This window comes from Scyliorhinus torazame, chromosome 11, assembly GCF_047496885.1.
Source record: "Scyliorhinus torazame isolate Kashiwa2021f chromosome 11, sScyTor2.1, whole genome shotgun sequence".
Lineage (NCBI taxonomy): Eukaryota > Metazoa > Chordata > Chondrichthyes > Carcharhiniformes > Scyliorhinidae > Scyliorhinus > Scyliorhinus torazame.
Window position 1 is genome coordinate 46917623 of NC_092717.1, and position 23236 is coordinate 46940858.

At 46.8% G+C, this 23236-nt stretch overlaps 1 protein-coding gene across 3 annotated transcripts in view; it reads right to left on the reverse strand.

Annotated features, from left to right (window-relative positions):
* LOC140385261 (uncharacterized) overlaps positions 1-23236 on the reverse strand; it is a 217884-nt gene that overhangs the window by 124138 nt on the left and 70510 nt on the right. For all 3 annotated transcript variants that reach the window (XM_072467217.1, XM_072467216.1, XM_072467218.1), the window contains exon 5: positions 6451-6551. In XM_072467217.1, the coding sequence (XP_072323318.1) occupies positions 6451-6551 (101 nt within the window). The remainder of the gene's footprint in view (positions 1-6450; positions 6552-23236) is intronic.

Consider the following 23236-nt stretch of genomic DNA (forward strand, 5'->3'; position numbering starts at 1 on the left):
AAATGTGAATTTGTCCATTTCGGCAGAAGAAAAATAAAGCAGCATATTATTTAAATGGAGAGAGATTTCAGAGCTCTAAAGTACAGAGAGAATTGGGTGTCCTGGAACATGATCACGACAAGTTACTATGCAGGTACAGCAAGTAATTAGAAGTCAAATTGAATGTCAGGAGTCTTACAGGTAAAACAGATGAGTAAAGGGCGAGAATGGAAACATGGAATTGTGATATAGTAGCCATCACAGAGATGTGGTTGAGGGAGGGGCAAGATTGGCAGCTCAATATCCCGGGATATTGAATCATCATGCGAGACAGAGGAGGGTAAAAGAGGAGGAGGCATTGCATTATTAGTTAAGGAGTCAGTTACTGCAGTGAGGAGAGATGATATCTTGGAGGGGGCATCAAATGAAGCTGTGTAGGTAGAGCTTAAGAATAAAAAAGGGATAGCCACATTGCTAGCGTTTTTTATAAACCCCCATGTAGTCAATGGGAAATTGAGGAGCAAATATGTGTGCAATTTGCAGAGGATAATTATATCAGGTGATTTCAACTTTCCCAACATTAATTGGGATAGTCATCATGTTCAGGGATTAGATGGAGTGGAGTTCTTAAAATATAGACAGGAGAACTATTTAGCTCAACATCAGAGGGTCCAACAAGGGACAATGCAGTGCCTGATCTGGGGAATGAAGCCAGACAGATGGTTGATGCGTTGGTGGGGGAGCATTTTGGTGATAACGATCACAACTTGGACAATTTAAGTCTGATTTGGACAAAGAAATGGACAAGTTGCAAAAAAAGGTTTTGGATTGGGAGAGAGTGGATTTTAGTAAAATAAGGCAGGATCTGACCAAGGCAGACTGGAAAGAGTGACTTATGGGGAAATTTACAGAAGAGCAGTGGGGCGGGGGGGGGGGGGGGGGGGGTAAAAAAGGAAATGGGAAGGGAACAGGCCCAACATGTTCCCTCGAAGGTAATAGAAAGGAGTAACAATCCCAGAGAACCATGGATGACTAGAGATATTCAGGATACAATGAGAAGGAAAAGAGAGGCTTTTAGGGGAGCAAATCAACGGAGGCATTCGTGGAGAACAGAAAGTGCAGGACGATGCTTAAGAAAGTAATTAAGAGAGCAAAGAGTGGATATGAGAAAGCTCTAGCCGGCAAAAGTAGGGAAAGTATAAGTACTTATACTTATATATAAGCAGGGAAAGTATAAGTGGCAGCACGGTAGCACAGTGGTTAGCACTGTTACTTTACTGTGCCAGGGTCCCAGATTCCACGCCTGGCTTGGGTCACTGTCTGTGCGAAGTCTGCACGTTCTCCCAGTGTCTACGTGGGTTTCCACCGGGTGCTCCTCCCACAAGTCCCGAAAGACGTGCCGTTAGGTGAATTGGACATTCTGAATTCTTCCTCAGTGTACCCGAATGGGTGCTGGAATGTGGTGACTAGAGGCTTTTCAAAGAACAAAGAAAAGTACAGCACAGGAACAGGCCCTTCGGCTCTCCAAGCCTGTGTCGACCATGTTGCCAGTCTAAACTAAAAACTTCTGCACTTCCGGGGCCTGTATCCCTCTATTCCCATCCTATTCATGCATTTGTCAAGATGCCCCTTAAACGTCACTATCATCCCTGCTTCCACCACGTCCTCCGGCAGCGAGTTCCAGGCACCCTCTGTGTAAAAAACTTGCCTCGTACATCTCCTCCAAACCTTGCCCCCTAGTAATTGACCCCTCTACCCTGGGAAAAAGCCTCTGACTATCCACGCTGTCTATGCCCCTCAAAATGTTGTAGACCTCCATCAGGTTGCCCCTCAACCTCCGTCGTTCCAGTGAGAACAAACCGACTTTATTCAGCCTTTCCTCATAGCTAATACCCTCCATACCAGGCAACATCCTGGTAAATCTCTTCTGCACCATCTCTAAAGCCTCCACATCCTTCCGGTAATGTGGCGACCAGAATTGAACACTATACTCCAAGTGTGGCCGAACTAAGGTTCTATACAGCTGCAACATGACTTGCCAATTTTTATACTCAATGCACCGGCAAATGAAGGCAAGCATGCCGTATGTCTTCTTGATTACCTTCTCCACCTGTGTTGCCCCGTTCAGTGACCTGTGGACCTGTACACCTAGATCTCTCTGGCTGTCAATACTCTTGAGGGTTCTACCGTTCACTGTATATTCCCTACCTGCATTAGACCTTCCAAAATGCATTACCTCACATTTGTCCGGATTGAACTCTGCCATCTCTCCACCCAAGTCTCCAAACGATCTAAATCCTGCTGTATCCTCTGGCTAACCGCAATTCCACCAACCGTTGTGTCGTCTGCAAACTTATTAATCAGACCAGTTACATTTTCCTCCAAATCATTTATATATATTACGAACAGCAAAGGTCCCAGCACTGATCCCTGCGGAACACCACTAGTCACAGCCCTCCAATCAGAAAAGCACCCTTCCATTGCTACTCTCTGCCTTTTATGTCCTAGGTAAGGAGCAGTGCTCCGAAAGCTAGTGTTTGAAACAAACCTGTTGGACTTTAACCTGGTGTTGTAAAACTTCTTACTGTGCTAACCCCAGTCCAACGCCAGCATCTCCACTTCTATGACTTAGCCAGTTCTGTATCCATCTTGCCAGCTCACTCTGATCCCGTGTGACTTCACCTTTTGTACCAGTCTGCCATGAGGGACCTTGTCAAAGGCCTTACTGAAGTTCATATAGACAACATCCACTGCCCTACCTGCATCAATCATCTTTGTTACCTCCTCAAAAAACTCTTATCAAGTTAGTGAGACACGACCTCCCCTTCACAAAACAGTGCTGCCTCTCGCTAATACGTCCATTTGCTTCCAAATGGGAGTAGATCTTGTCTCAAAGAATTCTCTCCAGTAATTTCCCTACCACTGATGTACGGCTCACCGGCCTGCAGTTCCCTGGATTATCTTTGCTACACTTCTTAAACAAAGGAACAACATTGGCTATTCTCCAGTCCTCCGTGACATCACCTGAAGACAGTGAATGTCAGTGTCAGTGAAGACATCACAAAAATTTCTGTCAAGACCTCAGCAATTTCCTCTCCAGCCTCCTTCAGTATTCTGGGGTAGATCCCATCAGGTCCTGGGGACTTATCTACCTTAATATTTTTTAAGACGCACAACACCTCGTCTTTTTGGATCTCAATGTCACCCAGGCTATCTGCACACCCTTCTCCAGACTCAACATCCACCAATTCCTTCTCTTTGGTGAATGCTGATGCAAAGTATTCATTGAGTACCTCGCCCATTTCCTCTGGCTCCACACATAGATTCCCTCGCCTGTCCTTCAGTGGGCCAACCCTTTCCCTGGCTACATTCATGCTTTTTATGTCTGTGTAAAAAGCCTTGGGATTTTCCTGAACCCTATTTGCCAATGACTTTTCGTGACCCGTTTTAGCCCTCCTGACTCCTTGCTTAAGTTCCTTCCTACTTCCCTTATATTCCACACAGGCTTTGTCTGTTCCCAGCCTTCTAGCCCTGACAAATGCATCCTTTTTCTTTTTGACAAGGCCTACAATATCTCTCGTTATCCAAGGTTCCCAAAATTTGCTGTATTTATCCTTCTTCCGCACAGGAACATGCCGTTCCTCAATTCCTTTCAACTGACATTTGAAAGCCTCCCACATGTCAGATGTTGATTTACCCTCAAACATCCGCCCCCAATCTAGGTTCTTCAGTTCCTGCCTAATATTGTTATAATCAGCCTTCCCCCAATTTAGCACATTCACCCTAGGACCACTCTTATCCCACCCTAGGACCACTCTTATCCTTGTCCACCAGCACTTTAAAAACTTACTGAATTGTGGTCACTGTTCCCGAAATGCTCCCCTACTGAAACTTCTACCACCTGGCCGGGCTCATTCCCCAATACCAGGTCCAGTATAGCCCCTTCCCTAGTTGGACTATCTACATATTGTTTTAAGAAGCCCTCCTGAATGCTCCTTACAAACTCTGCCCCGTCCAAGCCCCTAGCACTAAGTGAGTCCCAGTCAATATTGGGGAAGTTGAAGTCCCCCATCACAACAACCCTGCTGCTTTTACTCCTTTCCAAAATCTGTCTACCTATCTGCTCCTCTATCTCTCGCTGGCTTTGGGTGGCCTGTAGTAAACCCCCAACATTGTAACTGCACCCTTCTTATTCCTGATCCCTACCCATATAGCCTTGCTGCCCTCCGAGGTGTCCTCCCACAGTACAGCTGTGATATGCTTCCTAACCAGTAGCGCAACTAAATTTTCACAGTAACTTAATTGCAGTGTTATGGGCAGCACAGTAGCACAAATGGCTAGCACTGTTGCTTCACAGCGCCAGGTCCCCAGGTTCGATTCCCCGCTGGGTCAGTGTCTGCGTGGGTTTCCTCCGGGTGCTTTACGTGCAGGTAAAGTAGATTGGCCATGATAAATTGCCCTTAGTGACCAAAAATGTTAGGAGGGGTTACTGGGTTACAGGAATAGGGTGGAAGTGAGGGTTTAAGTGGGTCGGTGCAGACTTGATGGGCCGAATGGCCTCCTTCTACACTGTATGTTCTATGTTAATGTAAGCCTACTTGTGACAATAAAGATTATCATTATTACATCAATGGGAGGAGGATAACCAAGGAAAGAGCAGGGCCCATAAGGGGCCAAGGGGGAAATCTGTGGGTGGAGAAGGAGGACATTGGTAGGGTGTTGAACAAATACTTCACATCTCTTTTCACTCAAAGAGAATGAGGAGGGAGATAAGGAACTCTGGGGGAGAGACTGTGAGGTTCTTGAGCAAATTGTCATTCAGGGTGACAAGATATTGGAGGTGTTGGCAGGCTTCAAAGTGAACAAATTTTAATGTCCAGATGAATTGTGTCCCAGGAAGTTGTGGAAGGCGAAGGAGGAGATTGCAGGAACTCTGACCGAAATTTGTAATTTCTCTCTGGCCACGGGGGAGATGCCAGAGGACTGGAGAACAACTAATGTGGTCACATTATTTCAGAAAGGTTGTAGAGATAAGCTAGGGAACTACTGGGTTGTTTTCACTGGAGCAGAGAAGACTGAGGGGTGACCTGATCGAGGTGTACAAGATTATGAGGGGCGTGGGCAGGGTGGATAGAGAACAGCTGTTTCCCATAGTTGAAGGGTCAGTTACGAGGGGACACAATTTCAAGGTCGGGGCAGAAGGTTTAGGGGGGATTTGAGGGAAAACGTTTTTTACCCAGAGGGTGGTGAGGCTCTAGAATGCACTGCCTGTGGGGGTGGTAGAGGTGGGATGCCTCATACCCTTTAAGAAGTGCCTGGCTGAACACTTGGCACATCTTAACATTCAAGTGCTGGCAAATGGGATTAGGTAGGCGGGTCAGGTGTTTTTCATGCATTGATGCAGACTCGACGGGCCAAAGGGCCTCTTCTGCACTGTATTATTCTGTGATATACTATGTACTGTCTCCTTATTTAAGAAAGCACATAACTGCATTAGAAGCAGTTCAAAGAAGGTTCATTCAACTGATTCCTGGGATGAGGGGTTTATCCAATGGGAAAAGGTTAAAACAGTTGCGCCTGCATTCATTGAAGTTTAGAATAATGATAGGTGATCGTTTGAAGCATATAAGATACTGAGGGGACTTGAAAGAGTAAATGCGGAAAGGATGTTTCCCCTAGCGGGAGAAACGAGAACCAGGGGACACATTTTCAAAATAAGGGGTCTCGGGGCAGCACGGTAGCGCAGCAAGTAACACTGCTGCCTCACCGCGCCGATGTCCCAGGTTCGATCCCAGCTCTGGGTCACTGTCCTTGTGGAGTCTGCACATTCTCCCCGTGTTTGGGTAGGTTTTGCCCCCACAACCCAAAGATGTGTAAGGTAGGTGGATTGGCCACACTAAATTGCTCCTTAATTGGAAATTTTAAAAAATGAATTGGGTACTCAAAATTTAAAAAAAAAGGGATCTTATATGTGATTATACTGAATGGCCCAGCAGGCTCGAGCGTCTAAATGGCCTACTCATGTTCCCAATTCACACATTCATATGCATGTTCTTTTGGGTAAAGAAGTGCTCCCTGTCACCTAATTGTTCTGGACTTCCTCATTGGCAGAAAACCTTTAATTATCTTAATCACCTCAATTAGATCATCCCTTAATCTCCTATACTTAAGGGAAAATAAGCCTTGATTTATGCAACATGGTCTAATAATTTAACTAATCCCCATCATAGAATAAGTTATCATTTGTTTATTTCCGTCAGAATGTAACTAAGACAGGAACACCAGGGATGTGCCAACTAAAACAAATGCAAACTATGACCTTGGTGGGCTTAATTGCATTCTATATTACTGGCAAAGAAGCTAAGACAGGCGGTCATCTCAAAATAAAAAACACAAACTCTCAAACAAAATTGCCATTTCTGCTTCATTTAAATTTAAGTATCTCAGCTTATTATTTATTCCACTGATTACCTTCCTGTTGTCGACCCCCTCCATAACGTATTCAGTCCAGTTGTTTCATTCTGGAATATTCTCTTACTGAAGCCAAGTCCAGCTCTGTCATAAATGCATGCCTGCAGAACAAGACAGAGTTTATGACAAATCCCAACAGCGGGGGAATAAAATAATCAAGTGTCTGATAAATTACATCAAGTGTTTATTGTCAGTATAGTAATACGGACAGTCGAGAAATGGTAAATAAATAAAAATAAATAATCTTTATTGTCACAAGTAGGCTTACATTAACGCTGCAATGAAGTTACTGTGAAAAGTCTCTAGTGGTCATATTCCGCCGCCTGTTCGGATACATGGAGGAAGAATTCAGAATTCTCAGTTGGTACGGGAATTGAACCCGCGCTGCTGGCCTTGTTCTGCATTACAAACCAGCTGTCTAGCCCACTGAGCTAAAGCAGCAGGATGGTTCCCCCTTTTCCATCTCTCAATTGGCTGCAGATAGCTGTGTTCTAAAGAGCAAGTGTTTTAATTACTTGAGTGTAGACTTTCAAGAACAGGCAAACAGAATAATAGAATAACATAACAATACAGCGCAAAAGAGGCCCTCCGGCCTAACAACTGTGCACCGCCACATGAAAAACACCTGACCTGCCTACCTAATCCCATTTGCCAATATTTGGCCCATAGCCTAGAATGCTATGACGTGCCAAGTGCTCATCCATGTACCTTTTTAAGGATGGGAGGCAACCGCCTCAACCACCCTCCTAGGCCGTCACCAGCCTCTGCACCCACTTACACACTGTTATCAAGCGACAATAAGCTAGGCTCATCATCCTGACTTGGAAATGTATTACTGTTCCTTCACTGTCGCTAAGTTAAAACGCTAGAACTTCCTCCCCAACAGCACTGCGGGTGTACCTACACCACATGATCTGCAGCGGTTCAAGGTAGCAGATCACCACCACCTTCTCAAGGGAAGTCAGTGATGGACACTAAATACAGGCTGAGCCACATCCCTTGAATGAATAAAAGGAAAATTAAAGCTCGAAACGTTGCAAGGCTGATAACTCCCTTTTGGTGCACTAAAGAAATGGAGGCTGGAAATTTCTTATGACGGATTCACTGTGGCTTACTGCTTAAAGCAGCAGCTTCTAGTTTTTCAAATTGGTAGGGGAATCCTGCAGGTGGATTTTAGGCAGGGTCTCTATTACTTTGCTGGGTTGCGTCGGTTCCCTCCTCGCTCGTTTCCCAGATTGTCTGAGGCTGCTGTCACAAATGTGTATTAATAAAATGCTCCTCATCACAACCTGGTTTCAGTCAGGTAACCACAGTATCTGCATCCCATTTGCCATGCAAGTAGTCTCTGACGACTTGAGCACTAACGTACAATAGTGTTCGATTTCACCATTTGCATTTCCTTGTGATAGAATGGCTTTCACCTCACACCCATTCTGTGTCTTACAGCCAAGAAGTCTGCTGGGCTATTGTGATCCAACTTCAGCAGGTATTTAATAAAGGCAGCCATTAAATCCAGAAAGATTTGTTGCATTTTGTAACAACCCTCATGGGACCGATGGGATGACCCAATTGATCTCCCGGGATGGCTCATGGATAACGAGCTCCCCAGCTGAGGGGCGGAGACCTAACAGCTGGCGCTCGCTGAATTTAGCAGTTAAAAGTCGGCCAGGACTGAAACCAGCTTTGGGAGATTCCAGCTGGCCTTATTTTTCTTTAACAGAATAAACTTGTGTGTTTAAACCTTTTCGGGACTCCTGTGAATATTATACATTTTAATGCCTTCTCAATGGTACATTCCAAAAACATTGTAGGCATTTTACCATCCTGTCCAAACAAGCAGACTAACATCCAGCCATGCGTGGCTCTATTCACATTGGCAGACAAGAAAGGAACTCTCAACTCCAAAGCAGATTCCATTTTGTTTTATCAATTTTTCTTAAATCCATGAGTATCTTTGATTTCTCACACTAGTAAAATCTTGCTTAGGATCTTCCTGGAATGGATCTATAAAAAGAGATTGCTGATAAGCAAGCTGGATTTTGATATGAAAGAGGAACTAAAGATTAAATCGCTAATGTTAGGATCATAACGTGCAACGTTGAGGAACATTGACTTTGGGAAGGTATTCAATTTGGTTTCACGCAAGAGGTTCTGATTGACAATGCTAGACATGGGTGCACCCACCACATTTACCCAATTATCTAGACAAGCTTTATCATACTGTAGCCACCTAAAATGGCGGATTCCCTATTAATTTGGCCAAAACCCGATTTAAAATGGCTAACCGAAAAGGCTGATGGGAAAAGCAAGCAACAGGGCACAAACGGACAGCTGCAGACAAACAAACAAAGAACAAAGAAATGTACAGCACAGGAACAGGCCCTTCGGCCCTCCAAGCCCGTGCCGACCATACTGCCCGACTAAACTACAATCTTCTACACTTCCTGGGTCCGTATCCTTCTATTCCCATCCTATTCATATATTTGTCAAGATGCCCCTTAAATGTCCCTATCGTCCCTGCTTCCACTACCTCCTCCGGTAGTGAGTTCCAGGCACCCACTACCCTCTGCGTAAAAAACTTGCCTCGTACATCTACTCTAAACCTTGCCCCTCTCACCTTAAACCTATGCCCCCTAGTAATTGACCCCTCTGCCCTGGGGAAAAGCCTCTGACTATCCACTCTGTCTATGCCCCTCATAATTTTGTATACCTCTATCAGGTCGCCCCTCAACCTCCTTCGTTCCAGTGAGAACAAACCGAGTTTATTCAATCGCTCCTCATAGCTTATGCCCTCCATACCAGGCAACATTCTGGTAAATCTCTTCTGCACCCTCTCTAAAGCCTCCACATCCTTCTGGTAGTGTGGCGACCAGAATTGAACACTATACTCCAAGTGTGGCCTAACTAAGGTTCTATACAGCTGCAACATGACTTGCCAATTCTCATACTCAATGCCCCGGCCAATGAAGGCAAGCATGCCGTATGCCTTCTTGACTACCTTCTCCACCTGTGTTGCCCCTTTCAATGACCTGTGGACCTGTACTCCTAGATCTCTTTGACTTTCAATACTCTTGAGGGTTCTACCATTCACTGTATATTCCCTACCTGCATTAGCCCTTCCAAAATGCATTACCTCACATTTGTCCGGATTAAACTCCATCTGCCATCTCTCCGCCCAAGTCTCCAGACAATCTAAATCCTGCTGTATCCTCAGACAGTCCTCATCGCTATCCGCAATTCCACCAACCTTTGTGTCGTCTGCAAACTTACTAATCAGACCAGTTACATTTTCCTCCAAATCATTTATATATACTACAAAGAGCAAAGGTCCCAGCACTGATCCCTGTGGAACACCACTGGTCACAGCCCTCCAATTAGAAAAGCATCCCTCCATTGCTACCCTCTGCCTTCTATGGCCTAGCCAGTTCTGTATCCACCTTGCCAGTTCACCCCTGATCCCGTGTGACTTCACCTTTTGTACTAGTCTACCATGAGGGACCTTGTCAAAGGCCTTACTGAAGTCCATATAGACAACATCTACTGCCCTACCTGCATCAATCATCTAAATGATAACAGAATAGTGTATTCGGCTCTGGGGAAGTCGGCCCAGATCGATACTCAAGACTATTAGCAGCACATCAACCCAGACATCTGCAGTTTAATCGGCTATCCCCGGGAACAACTGCAACATATTAGCAATTGAATGCCGGGCCAGACCTGTCGGTGCCTGCAGTGGCCGAAACAAAGACAGGTGAACGACCACCCCCCGATCGAGGAATCGCCCCGTTACTGGATATATCGAACCCAGTGATTGGGAACAAGTCCAATCACTTGGGACTCAGGGTCAAGGGCCGCCCCGAGAGGCGGGAAGCCCCGGGACCCTATAAAGTGAGGGGCCAAGTTCAGATCTCTCCCTCTCTCCCTTCTTCGCCTGCTCGCGACCTTCGCAAGAACATCGACCAGAAAGCGTAAGTTTGACTCCAGCGATCGCTACCCGATAGAGACTCCTAGCCATCGACCCGTATCAGCCTTTTGAATCCCGCGGGCCAGATCCGATTCGATAAGCCATTCGTTTCCCTGACCTGGTGGGCCCTTCCTAAAGTTATGTATTGGCCAGTAGTGGTAGGTTCCTATATAGAGAGTAGCATTATTGTGTAAGCATTACTTGTATATAATAAATGACCGTTGATTTCAATCGTACTAAGCGGTGTGCTGACGTATTAATCATAACTCGAGCTTGAACCACGTGGCGGTATCAGAAAGATACCTGGCGACTCATGAGCAAAGGTGACATAATCAGAGGTAATAAACTAAGGCTAATAAGAGCAACATAATTGGCGACTCCGCCGGGACCCGACATAGAAGTGGAAAACCACTCCGGGAGAACCCCAACAATTTGAATAGAATCCAATCGGAAACAAAAAAAAACCCACAAGTGTTCAAGCGGTTCTGGTTAATAATTCACAATTCGGAAGTGTGTGTATGCGTGCGTAACTAACAGGGTTATAAGGTAAAACTGATAGATTTTGTTGCGTCAAAATTGTCGGAAGTCTGTATTTTCGGAAATTAGCGCAAGCCGTACCCGCATCTACGACACCATCTTAGCCCCCTGTTCCAAATTTGAACGTATCGAGCAGATAAGAGAGATGGCCATGCAGGCAATGCAGGCAATGCAACGCCTCATGAACCCCGAGGAATTTGCGGTCGCAGCGACCAGCAGCAGTAGAGTGGGACAGTGCCCCATTTGGGAAGTGGAAATTCAGATATTTCTCCAGGGCAAAGGATGGCCCATGTGGAATGATTTCTGCAATAATGATGATTCAGGTCCCGGAAGTACAGAGCATACTTGGTGGGGGAACCTGAGTGAGATCCATAAAAAGAGTTTAGCAAAAGCGCGCAAGCCGATGGCAATCGTGTCCTGTCTGGCACAATTGCGAGGCACAGAGGAGGTCGTCAGGACGCTCCGAAAAGAAATAGAAGGCACACATCATATGAGTAAAATCGATGTATGCGAGATGGAAAAAGAGAACCTGGAATTGAAAAGGCAGTTGGAAGCCAAGGACGAAGAGGTGGCTGACGCCAAATGGGGTCACCAGTCTTGTCTGGCGCATTTAAGCAGTTTTCAATCCCAGTATGAGAAGGCTTATCAGGACACGCAGCGTGCCGTCCTGGTTAAGAAAGACACGGAGAAGCAGGTGGAGACACTACAGAAGCAATGTAGCGATCTCAAGGCAGCCTTGAGAGCGCTCCACGCTGCAACCACGGAACAAAGGCAGAGTACCTTAGACCATGCGAAGTGCCGAAAGCAAATTGCAGACCTGCAAGCAATGCTTTCTGTCCAAAAGGGATTCCAAGACACCTTTGGGGAAAGTTTAGACCAGGAAGACGGTCCTGATTGGGAAGAACTGCAAGAGACAGCGCAGAGATATGTTCAGGGAGCATGTGCGCAGGGAAAACCCCAAAGGAGGAGAGCACCCCCACCCCCCACACAGCAGGTAATACAGGCTCCCATGAACCCTGTAACAACCCACCGCACCGCAACAGCAGACGAGGCGGAAGTCTTATATTCCACCCCCCTCACAGTGACCCAATTACGGGACAAGTGTGCTAAAATCACACCGTTCCTCCCCGCTTCAGACCCACACCATTTCTTTGCCACCGTCAAACACCAGGCGACCATGTACGGCCTGGATGAAAAAGAGCAGGTAAAGCTCACGGTCCTCAGCTTAAACCCATCGGTCGCAGCAGCCCTTCCCGACCCACAGAATGTTGGAGGAGGCACCCTTGCAGAAATGCATACCGCGATCCTGGATGCGATCGGGTACAACCGGGGCGACCCCGTAGACGGTCTAAATAAGTGCAGACAGAAAAAGTCTGAACACCCCACAAGTTCGCAGGACGCTTGTGGATTCACTTTGAAGCCGTTTTCGGAAATGTAGACCAAGGTCCCAAGTTCGATCTGGCTCTGGGTCACTGTCCGTGTGGAGTTTGCACATTCTCCCTGTGTATGCATGGGTTTCGCCCCCACAACCCAAAGAAGTGCAGGGTAGGTTCATTGGCCACGCTAAATTGCCCCTTAATTGGAAAAAATGAATTGGGTACTCTAAATTTTTTTTTTTTTTTTTTAAAAACTTTGTTCACTCAGCGCAAAAGAAATTCAGGCAAGTCTTAAAAAGGGACATTACGTAAACTTGCTTAAAGGAGTATGGAATAGCCACAGCATCTCAATTACAATTAATGTTAGTTTTGTGAAAGCCCTTATGCGGCCGGTGACAATGTTTGGCTGTGAAAGCCAGGCCATCGAGTAAAGGTTCCACGGCTCAAGTAAGAGCATTCGAAATGAAAGACCCCAGACGGATATTACGTGGCTCATGGACAGCCAAGCAGACAAATGAATGGGAGTGCGAGAAAGCTGGTGTTAAGAGGAATTTGTTTAAGGTAGTGATATCAAGGAAACAGACATATTTTGGGCATGTGATGCGAACAGGGAGGGAGTGTTTAGAAAAAGAAATAATGCAAGGCAAAACAGCTGGAAAATGCACACAACGAAATCACAAGATGGCATAGACAGATAATATCAGAACATGGGCTGGCCTCTCTATGAGACAGGCAGTGAAGTCAGCGGAGAAACAAAATTAATGGTGAAAGATTGTTGATACTGCAGCCAACGCTCAGAACAAGAATGGATGGAAGACAAGAAAGACCACGAGTATAACTGCATCAATATGACAATGGTGACAGTTCCGTAAAATGAAATTCGGCGAAGAAACATTTATTCAATCATCCATACTACCGCTGGCAACTGGCCTCAATAATGCTGTCAAAATGAGGAAAGACTGGTGTCATCGTCATAAATATTCTCACTGTCATAGCTCCAAATGAAACACAGTAGCATAAATTATATTCTGCAAGCAAGCATAAAAGGTACAAACTACATCTGCTTAAAGCCTATTTTTCTAAATTCCATCTAATGTGTCAGTAAATATAAGAAATGATTGATCAGGAAATTACTCATTCAACTTTTACCAAGCAAAACATATTAATCTGTTGGGCTGCCTAAATTGTGAGCAACTGACAGATTAAATTTATTGTCAGCACAACTGATTTTAAACAGAATACATTTGGGATGAAAATCTTTCAAGTACACCAAGGTATATTCTATGCAATAAGTCTTGAGATCACATACGCAACACAGAGTCAGAGAGTGATAGTGGTCCACAGCACAGAAAAGGCCCTTCAGCCCATCGTGTCTGCACCAGTCAAAAATAACTACCTAACTATTCTAATCCCATTTTCCAGTACTTGGCCCAAAGCTGCGTATGGCTTGGCATCGCAAGCTCACATCTAAATACTATAATACTAAATATTATAAGGGTCTCTGCCTCCGCTTTCAGACAGCGAGTTCCACTACCCTCTGGGTGAAACAATGTTCGCTCACGTCCCCTCCAAAACTCTTGTCCCTACCTTAAATCTATGCCCCCGGTCCTCCACCAAAGGGAAAAGTTTATTCCTGCCTACTCTATCTATGGCCCTCATAATTTTATACATCTCAATCATGCCCCCTTCAGTTTCCTCTACTCCAAGGAAAACAACCCAAGTCAAGCCAATCTCTCTTCATAACTAAACCTCTCCAGCCCAGGCAACATCCTGGTAAATCTCCTCTGCACCCTTTTCAATTACATCACATCCTTTCCAATGATATCACATCCCTCCTATAATGTGGTTTCAAGAACTGCACACAATATCTAGCTGTGGCCTAATCAAAGTTTTATGCAGTTCCAGCATATCTTCCCTGCCCTTAAGATAAGTATACCATATGCCTTCTTAACCACTTTATCCACCTGCCCTGCTACCATAAGGGGCCAGTGTACATTCACAGCAAGGTCCCTCTGATTCTCGGTGCTTCCCAGGGTCCTGCCGTTTATCATGTATTCCCTTGCCTTGTTTGTCCTGCCAAGTGCATCACCTCACACTTATCCGGACTGAATTCCATTTACCACTGATCAGCCCCTCTGACCAGCCGTTCTATATCCTCCTGCAATCTGAGGCTATCTTCCTCACTATTTCCCACCCTACCAATTTTCAGATCACCCATGAACTTACTGATCAACCCTCTTGCATTCAAGTCTAAATTATTTAATTCAACCATAAACAGCAAAGGCCCCAACACTGATCCTTGCGGAATCTCTCTGGACTCAAGACTTACAGACAGAAAAACACACCTCGACCATCATCCTTGGTTTCCTGCCACTTTAGCCAATTTGCCAAATTTCCTTGGATCCCATGGGCTCTGACCTTCGCTATCAGTCTTCAATGTGGGACCTTATCAAAGCCTTGCTGAAATCCACTTAGATTATGTCAAAATGCACTGCCCTCATCTACACACCTGGTCACCGCTTCGAAAAATTCAATCACGTGGTCAAACATGACCTCCCCTTAACAAAACAATGCTTGATTAATCCCTGCCTCTCCAAATGCAGATTAATTCTGTCTCTCAGAATTGCTTCCACTATTTTCCCCACCACTGAAGTTAGACTGACTGGCCTGTAGTTTCCTGGTTTCTACTTTCCTCCCTTCTTGAATAATAGTACCACATTGACTATCCTCCAGTCCTCTGGCACCTCTCCTGTGGCCGGAGAGGAATTGAAAATTATTGCCTGCACCCCTGCTATTTCCTCCCTTGCGTCATTCAACAGCCTGGGATACATTTCATCCGCCACTGGAGATTTATCTACTTTTAGGCCTGCCAGACCACCCAGAACCTCAGTATATGCTAATTAATTCATTTAATTGTATCACAATCTTTCTCCCCGATCTCTCTACCAACACTGTCCCTCTCAGTAGTGAACACCAACACAAACCATTGATTTACCCCACACACAAATTACCACTGTGGTTCTTAATGGACCCTACTCTTTCCCTAGTTATTCTTTTACCCTTACAGCACTTGCAAAACAACTTAGATTTTTCCTTTATTTTACCTGCCAGTATCCTTTCATGTCCCCCTTTTTGCTCTCCTAATTTCCTGTTTAAGTTCCTTCGTGCACATGCTAAACTCCTCTAAAGCTTCTGCTGTTTTGAGCGCTCAACATCAGCCATAAGCTTCCCTTTTTCTCTTTGCTCAATGCTGTGTATACCCTGGAATTGCCTTCAAGAGAGGGGGCAGTGCTGCACCTAGATTCAGGGGGTGAAGCCAGGCAAGTGGTAGAAGGTTCAGTGAGGGAGCATTTTGGTGACAGTGACCATAACTCAGTCGGATTTAAGGTAGCAATGGAAAGGGACAAAGATGGATCAGAAATAAAGGTTCTGAATTGGGGGAAAAGACCAATTTTAATAGGATAAGACAGGATTTGGCAAAAAAGAGCAGCACGGTAGCACAAGTGGCTAGCACTGTGGCTTCACAGCGCCAAGGTCCCAGGTTCGATTCCCCGCTGGGTCACTGTCTGTGCGGAGTCTGCACGTTCTCCCCGCGTCTGCATGGGTTTCCTCTGGGTGCTCCGGTTTCCTCCCACAGTCCAAAGATGTGCAGGTTAGGCGGACTGGCCATGCGAAATTGCCCTTAGTGACCAAAAATGTTAGGATTGGTTATTGGGTTACGGGGATAGGGTGGAAGTGAGGGCTTAAGAGGGACGGTGCAGACTTGATGGGCCGAATGGCCTCCTTCTGCACTGTAGGTTCTATGTTCTAAGTCGGCTTGGAGCAGCTACTTGCAGGTGCAAGGACCCTGTTGATTCCCTTTTGTTATTTTCGCTGTTATCATTTTGATCCATGGATGTTTAATGGGCATATATCTTTATGTCAAGCAGGGGAACTGAGGAACTCATGTAACAACCTCGTACATTGTGCTAGCTTTCGGCAGCAAAACTCAGACTTTTTGGCATCTGAGATGGGTGGGCTTGGTTTGATTGGTAGGATGTTGGCCAATGAATTGGCCAAAAGGCCATATTCTGCCTGGTAACAGACGGTGATTGTGTCCTGCCTGAGTGAGATGATTTTCAGAGAGCCAGAGGAAGTTTAGTTGGAGTCCTGGACACTCAGAGGAAAGGATATGCCCCCTCTTTCTTCCTTGTTTTTCACCAGAAAAGCTGTACAGCTACTGTATTTCTGAAACTGCAGAGACCTCAATGAATCACAGTGAAAACCATTACAGACTTGAAACAGGGGCCGGGATTTTCCGAGCCTCCGTACCAAAATCACGCTGGGCCTGGGGGCAGAGAATGGGGTCTCAGACCCGCGATCGGCTCCGACGCTGAGACATGATTCTCCGGCGATCGAAGAATCGACGCCCGTCGCGGCGCCGGTCAGGGGCCGTTGAAAAAGGCCCCCGCGCCGATTCTCCGCGGTCGACCGCCCAAGTTCCGCCTGCGTGGTTCCCGGGAGCTCTGACTCATGGCCATGATGGCCGTCCTGGTGGAGGGGGCCGGGGAGTGGGGGGTGGGGTGGAAATCAGACTCCGGAGGTGGGGGGGGGGGGGGGGGGGGCCTTCACGACGGCCAGGCCTGCGATCGGGGGCTACCGATCAGTGGCGCGCGCAATCCGGGGGGGGGGCTAATTTCTTCCGCGCCGGCCCGCTGTGCGGCTCCGCCATGTTGCGCTGCGGCCGGCGCACGCATGCGCAGACCCGCAGCCGGAGGTGCAGGGCCCCGTATCTGCAGCAGGAGCTGTGGGGCGCACGCCGGGGCCCGGCTATCCCTCTTGGAGTCCAAGAATCACTCCGGACTTTTTGAAAAAAGTCTGGAGTGATTCGCGCCCGTTTTCCGGCAGCCGTGGGGACATTGCTCCATTTTCGGAGAATCCTGGCCAGGAATTTTGAACTGAAAGCCTGGGTTGAAGGCAGGTGTGCTGTAAGACAACTATCTGAAAGAAAGACTTTTATCCCTTTTACTTATTAATTTACCTCCCTCTTCTCCCCTCTGTGTTTGAGTGGAGGGGGGTTAGGAATTAGATAATAGTTAACCTGTTGTATTTGCTGCATATAATTATAGTTATTATTAATAAACTTAATTGTGTTTAAATTTACAAACCAGGTGACTGTAGTTATTGGGCAGCTAAGGGCCAAAGGCTTTGGGCCTTTTTCCAAGAAATATTTATTAATTTCAATTGTGTTGCGACTCCGGGTCAAGTGGGGCTGGAATTGACCGCGCACTAGCCCAGGGGGTCGTAACCTATGGAAATCTACATTAGAGCAGTGGGATTCATTCAAAAAGGAAATGGAGACAGCACAGAGACAACATGTTCCCATAAAGGTGAAGGGTGGGAGCAACAAGTCAAGAGAACCCTCAATGTCAACAGATATCCAGGGGCGGATAAAGAATGAATAAAGAAAGAAAAGGAGGGCTTATGGCAGATGCTGAAGAGCACAAAGAGTGCAGGGGGTTACTTTAAAAAAAATTAGGAGGGGGACATAAACAAAATAAATGAAAATCTAAAGGGGTTTGTAAGTATGTTAAGGGCAAGAGGATGACAATGAAAGGAGGGCCTATTAGCAATCAACATGGCAATGTGTGTGTGGGGCCAGAAGACGTAGGGTAGGTTCTGAGGAGTACTTTGCATCTATGTTAATTATGAAGAAGGACAATGTAGGTATAGATCAGGGAGAGGGACTGTGATGTACTTGAACAAATTAACATTGAGGGAGAGGTGGTATTAACAGTTTCAGAAGGCTGGAGAAAGTGGAGAAATTCCCAGGCCCAGATTACATGCAGGCTGTTTGGGAGGCAAGAGAGGAGGTTGCAGAAGCTCTGACAATTTTCAAGCCTTCTCTGACCACAGGAGAGGTGCCAGAGGACTGGAGGACAGGGAATATGGTACCATTATTCAAGAAGGCAAATGGGTGGGGGACTTGCGGTGGCGGCCAGGGAGTGAGTGGTCGCACATTTGGTGGATGTTTTTGGTCCGTCCCCATCCTAATTTTGTGGTGTTTGATGGCAAAAGGTGCATGAGTACTGAGGGAATGTAATAGTCTTCTGATGGGACTGGTTTATGGTTCACCGGACGAGGAGCGCAACGACAAAGAGGCAGCAGCTTGAGCGCGAGAGTTATAGTAGTGCGACACATGAGCACCCCTCTCAGTGGTCTATGGGGCAACTGGTGGGATTCGTTAATAGCAAGTTACTGCAGCAAAGGAAGGAGGCCTTTGAGGACCTCGCTAAGGTAGTGGAGCCACTTAGGGCAGCGATTGAGCGTATGGAGAAGAGGCAGGAGACACAGGACTTTGCGATCCAAAAGATGGAGGACATGGGGCGGGGGGGGGGGGGGGGGAGTACAAGGGTCGGTTGACCTCGCTGGAGGCAGAGATGGGGATAGTGAGGAGCTGCCAAAAAAGGCTAAGGGAGAAGTCTGAGAACCGCTCCAGAAGGCAAAATTTCCCGATCGTGGGGATGCCTGAGGGTACTGAAAGATCACAGGCCGCCGCGTACGTGGCGAACATGTGGGAGAGCTGATGGGGAGAGGAGGTCTTTGACTGTCCTCTCGAGGTGGACCGAGCACACAGGCACTGAGGAGGAGCCCAGAGGTAGGGGTCCCACCGATGGCAATGGTGGTAGGCTGCATCGTTTTCTCAGAAAGGAGAAGATTACGAGGTGGGCGAGGCAAGACAAAGTAGTGCACAAGGGAGGAGAACGAGCTGCGCATTTATCAACAGACCAGGGAGCGGAGCTGGCCAAGTGGAAGGCCGGGTACCGCCGGATCAAGGTTGCCCGAAAAGAGGGAGTGAAGTTTGGGGTTCTGTATCCCGCTCATCTGTGGGTTACACACCAGAACCAAGAGTCTCTTTTGACTCTCCGGAGGACGCGAAAGATTTTATGAGAGATTATGGACTAGTAGGGGATGAGGACATTGAACTTTGAAGTGGTGTTTTGTATAGAGTATGGGCACATATGGTGGGTGGGTTGGCGATTGTTCCGATGAAGGGAGTAGAGAGGGGGAGTGTGCCTTTTGTTTTTTCTCATATGTTTGGGGTTTGCGGGGGGTGGGGGTAGCCAAAGGCCCTGGGCAGGGGCCACCATGCCAGCTGGTTGGCCTAGTTAATGGGAGTGACGTGGGGGGGTTGTCAGGAGGAGGGCGTGGGAGAGGGGGGAATAAGTTGGTTCTTTGTTCGGTTATGGGGAGAGAGGTTGGATGCTGACATGCGGGGTTGGTGTGGCGCAGTTGGTTAGGGAGGGATGGCGGCAGACATCTTGGGGTAGACCCAGAAAAGTGCAAGACGCAGGCCGCGGGGGGAGCTGGCTAATGAAGGGTAATGGCTGATCAGCAGGGAAGTGGGGGCGGGGAGCCCCCGATCGGTTGGTTATATGGACCATGCGGGGTTGAATGGGCCGGTTAAACATTTGCGTGTTTTCGTACATTTGGGCAGTTTGAAGGCGGACGTTGTGTTTCTTTAAGATGCACACCTGAAATTGGGTGAACAGACGAGGCTGAGGAAAGAATGGGTTAGGCAGATGTTCCACTCGGGGTTGGGCATGAAGACGAGGAGGGTGGCAGTGCTGGTCAACAAGAAATTGGCCTTCGATGTTGGCAGTATTGTAGCTGACCCCGGGGACAGATACGTGATGGTTTGTGGGAAACTGGAGGGGACGCCTGTGGTTCTGGGTGAACGTTTATTCCCCAAGTTGGAACAACGTGGATTTCATGAGGCCGGTATTAGGGAAGATCCCAGATCTGGACACGCACCGGCTGATAATGCGGGGACATTTTAACACGGTACTGGATCAGAGGCTGGACCAATTCTGTCCCAGATCTTTGAATAATTGGGGCTCATTCTGGGGTAGGTGGGACCTCTACAGACGGGATGGTCTGCACCTGGACCAGAGGGGTACCAATATCCCGGGGGGGAAATTTGCTAATGCTCTTCGAGAGGGTTTAAACTAGTTCTGCAGTGGGTTGGGAACCTGAATGGTAGCTCCAGTATACAGGAGGTTGAGAGTAGTGAGGTCATGAGTAAGGTTTCAAGCTGGCAGGAGTGTACCGGCAGACAGGAAGGTGGTTTAAGTGTGTCTACTTCAACGTCAGGAGCATCCGGAATAAGGTGGGTGAACTTGCAGCATGGGTTGGTACTTGGGACTTCGATGTTGTGGCCATTTCGGAGACATGGATAGAGCAGGGACAGGAATGATTGTTGCAGGTTCCGGGGTTTAGATATTTCAGTAATCTCAGGGAAGGTGGTAAAAGAGGGGGACGGGTGGCATTGTTAGTCAAGGACAGTATTACGTTGGCAGAAAGGACGTTTGAGGAGGACTCGTCTACTGAGGTAGTATGGGCTGAGGTTTGAAACAGGAAAGGAGAGGTCACCCTGTTGGGAGTTTTCTATAGGCCTCCGAAAAGTTCCAGAGGTGTAGAGGAAAGGATTGCTAAGATGATTCTGGATAGGAGCGAAAGTAACAGGGTAGTTGTTATGGGGGACTTTAACTTTCCAAATATTGACTGGAAACGCTATAGTTCGAGTACTTTAGATGGGTCCGTTTTTGTCCAATGCAGGAGGGTTTCCTGACACAGTTTGAAGATAGGCCAACAAGAGGCGAGGCCACATTGGATCTGGTACTGGGTAATGAACCAGGACAGGTGTTAGATTTGGAGGTAGGTGAGCACTTTGGTGATAGTGACCACAATTTGGTTATGTTTACTTTAGCGATGGAAAGGGATAGGTTTATACCACAGGGCAAGAGTTATAGCTGGGGGAAAGGCAATTATGATGCGATGAGGCAAGACTTAGGATGCATAGGATGGGGAAGGAAACTGCATGGGATGGACACAATTGAAATGTGGAGCTTTTTCAAAGAACAGCTACTGCGTGTCCTTGATAAGTATGTACCTGTCAGGCAGGGAGAAAGTGGTCGAGTGAAGGAACCGTGGTTTACTAAAGTAGTTGAATCACTTGTCAAGACGAAGAAGGAGGCTTATGTAGAGATGAGACGTGAAGGTTCAATTAGGGCGCTCGAGAGTTACAAGGTAGCTAGGAAGGACCTAAAGAGAGAGCTAAGAAGAGCCAGGAGGGGACATGAGAAGTCTTTGGCAGGTAGGATCGAGGATAACCCTAAAGCTTTCTATAGGTATGTCAGGAATAAAAGAATGACTAGGATAAGAGTAGGGCCAGTCAAGGACAGTAGTGGGAAGTTGTGCGTGGAGAGGTGCTAAATGAATATTTTTTGTCGGTATTCACACAGGAAAAAGACAATGTTGTCGAGGAGAACACTGAGATACAGGCTACTAGACTAGACGGACTTGAGGTTCATAAGGAGGAGGTGTTAGCAATTCTTGAAAGTGTGAAAATAGATAAGTCCCCTTGGCCGGATGGGATTTATCCTAGGATTCTCTGGGAAGCTAGGGAGGAGATTGCTGAGCTTTTGGCTTTGATCTTTTATGTCGTCATTGTCTACAGGAATAGTGCCAGAAGACTGGAGGATGGCAAATGTTGTCCCCTTGTTCAAGAAGGGGAGTAGAGACAACCCCGGTAACTATAGACCAGTGAGCCTTATTTCTGTTGTGGGCAAAGTCTTGGAAAGGTTTATAAGAGATAGGATTTATAATAATCTAGAAAGGAATAATTTGATTAGGGATAGTCAACGCGGTTTTGTGAAGGGTAGGTCGTGCCTCACAAACCTTATTGAGTTCTTTGAGAAGGTGACCAAACAGGTGGACGAGGGTAAAGCAGTTGATGTGGTGTATATGGATTTCAGTAAAGCGTTTGATAAGGTTCCCCACGGTAGGCTATCGCAGAAAATATGGAGACATGGGATTCAGGGTGATTTAGCAGTTTGGATCAGAAATTGGCTAGCTGTCGGACAGAGGGTGGTGGTTGATGGGAAATGTTCAGCCTGGAGTTCAGTTACTAATGGTATACCACAAGGATCTGTTTTGGGGCCACTGCTGTTTGTCATTTTTATAAATGACCTGGAGGAGGGCGTAGAAGGATGGGTGAGTACATTTGCAGATGACACTAAAGTCGGTGGAGCTGTGGACAGTGTGGAAGGATGTTACGAGTTACAGAGGGACATAGATAAGCTGCAGAGCTGGGTTGAGCGGTGGCAAATGGAGTTTAATGCAGAAAAGTGTGAGGTGATTCATTTTGGAAGGAGTAACAGGAATACAGAGTACTGGGCTAATGGTAAGATTCTTGGTAGTGTGGATGAGCAGAGAGATCTCGGAGTCCATGTACATAGATCCCTGAAAGTTGCCACCCAGGTTGATAGGGTTGTTAAGAAGTCGTACGGTGTGTTAACTTTTATTGGTAGAGGGATTGAGTTTCGGAGCCATGAGGTAATGTTGCAGCTGTACAATACTCTGGTGCGGCCGCATTTGGAGTATTGCGTGCAGTTCTGGTCGCCGCATTATAGGAAGGATGTGGAAGCATTGGAAAGGGTGCAGAGGAGATTTACCAGAATGTTGCCTGGTATGGAGGGAAGATCTTATGAGGAAAGGCTGAGGGACTTAAGGCTGTTTTCATTAGAGAGAAGGTTAAGAGGTGACTTAATTGAGGCGTAGAAGATGATCAGAGGATTAGATAGGGTGGGCAGTGAGAGCCTTTTTCCTCAGGTGGTGATGGCTAGCACGAGGGGACATAGCTTTAAATTGAAGGGAGATAGATATAGGACAGATGTCAGAGGTAGGTTCTTTACTCAGAGAGTAAGGGCGTTGAATGCCCTGCCTGCAACAGTAGTGGACTCGGCAACATTAAGGGCATTTAAATGGTCATTAGATAAACATATGGATGATGAGGGAATAGTGTAGATGGGCTTTAGATTGGTTTCACAGGTCGGCGCAACATCGAGGGCCGAAGGGCCTGTACTGC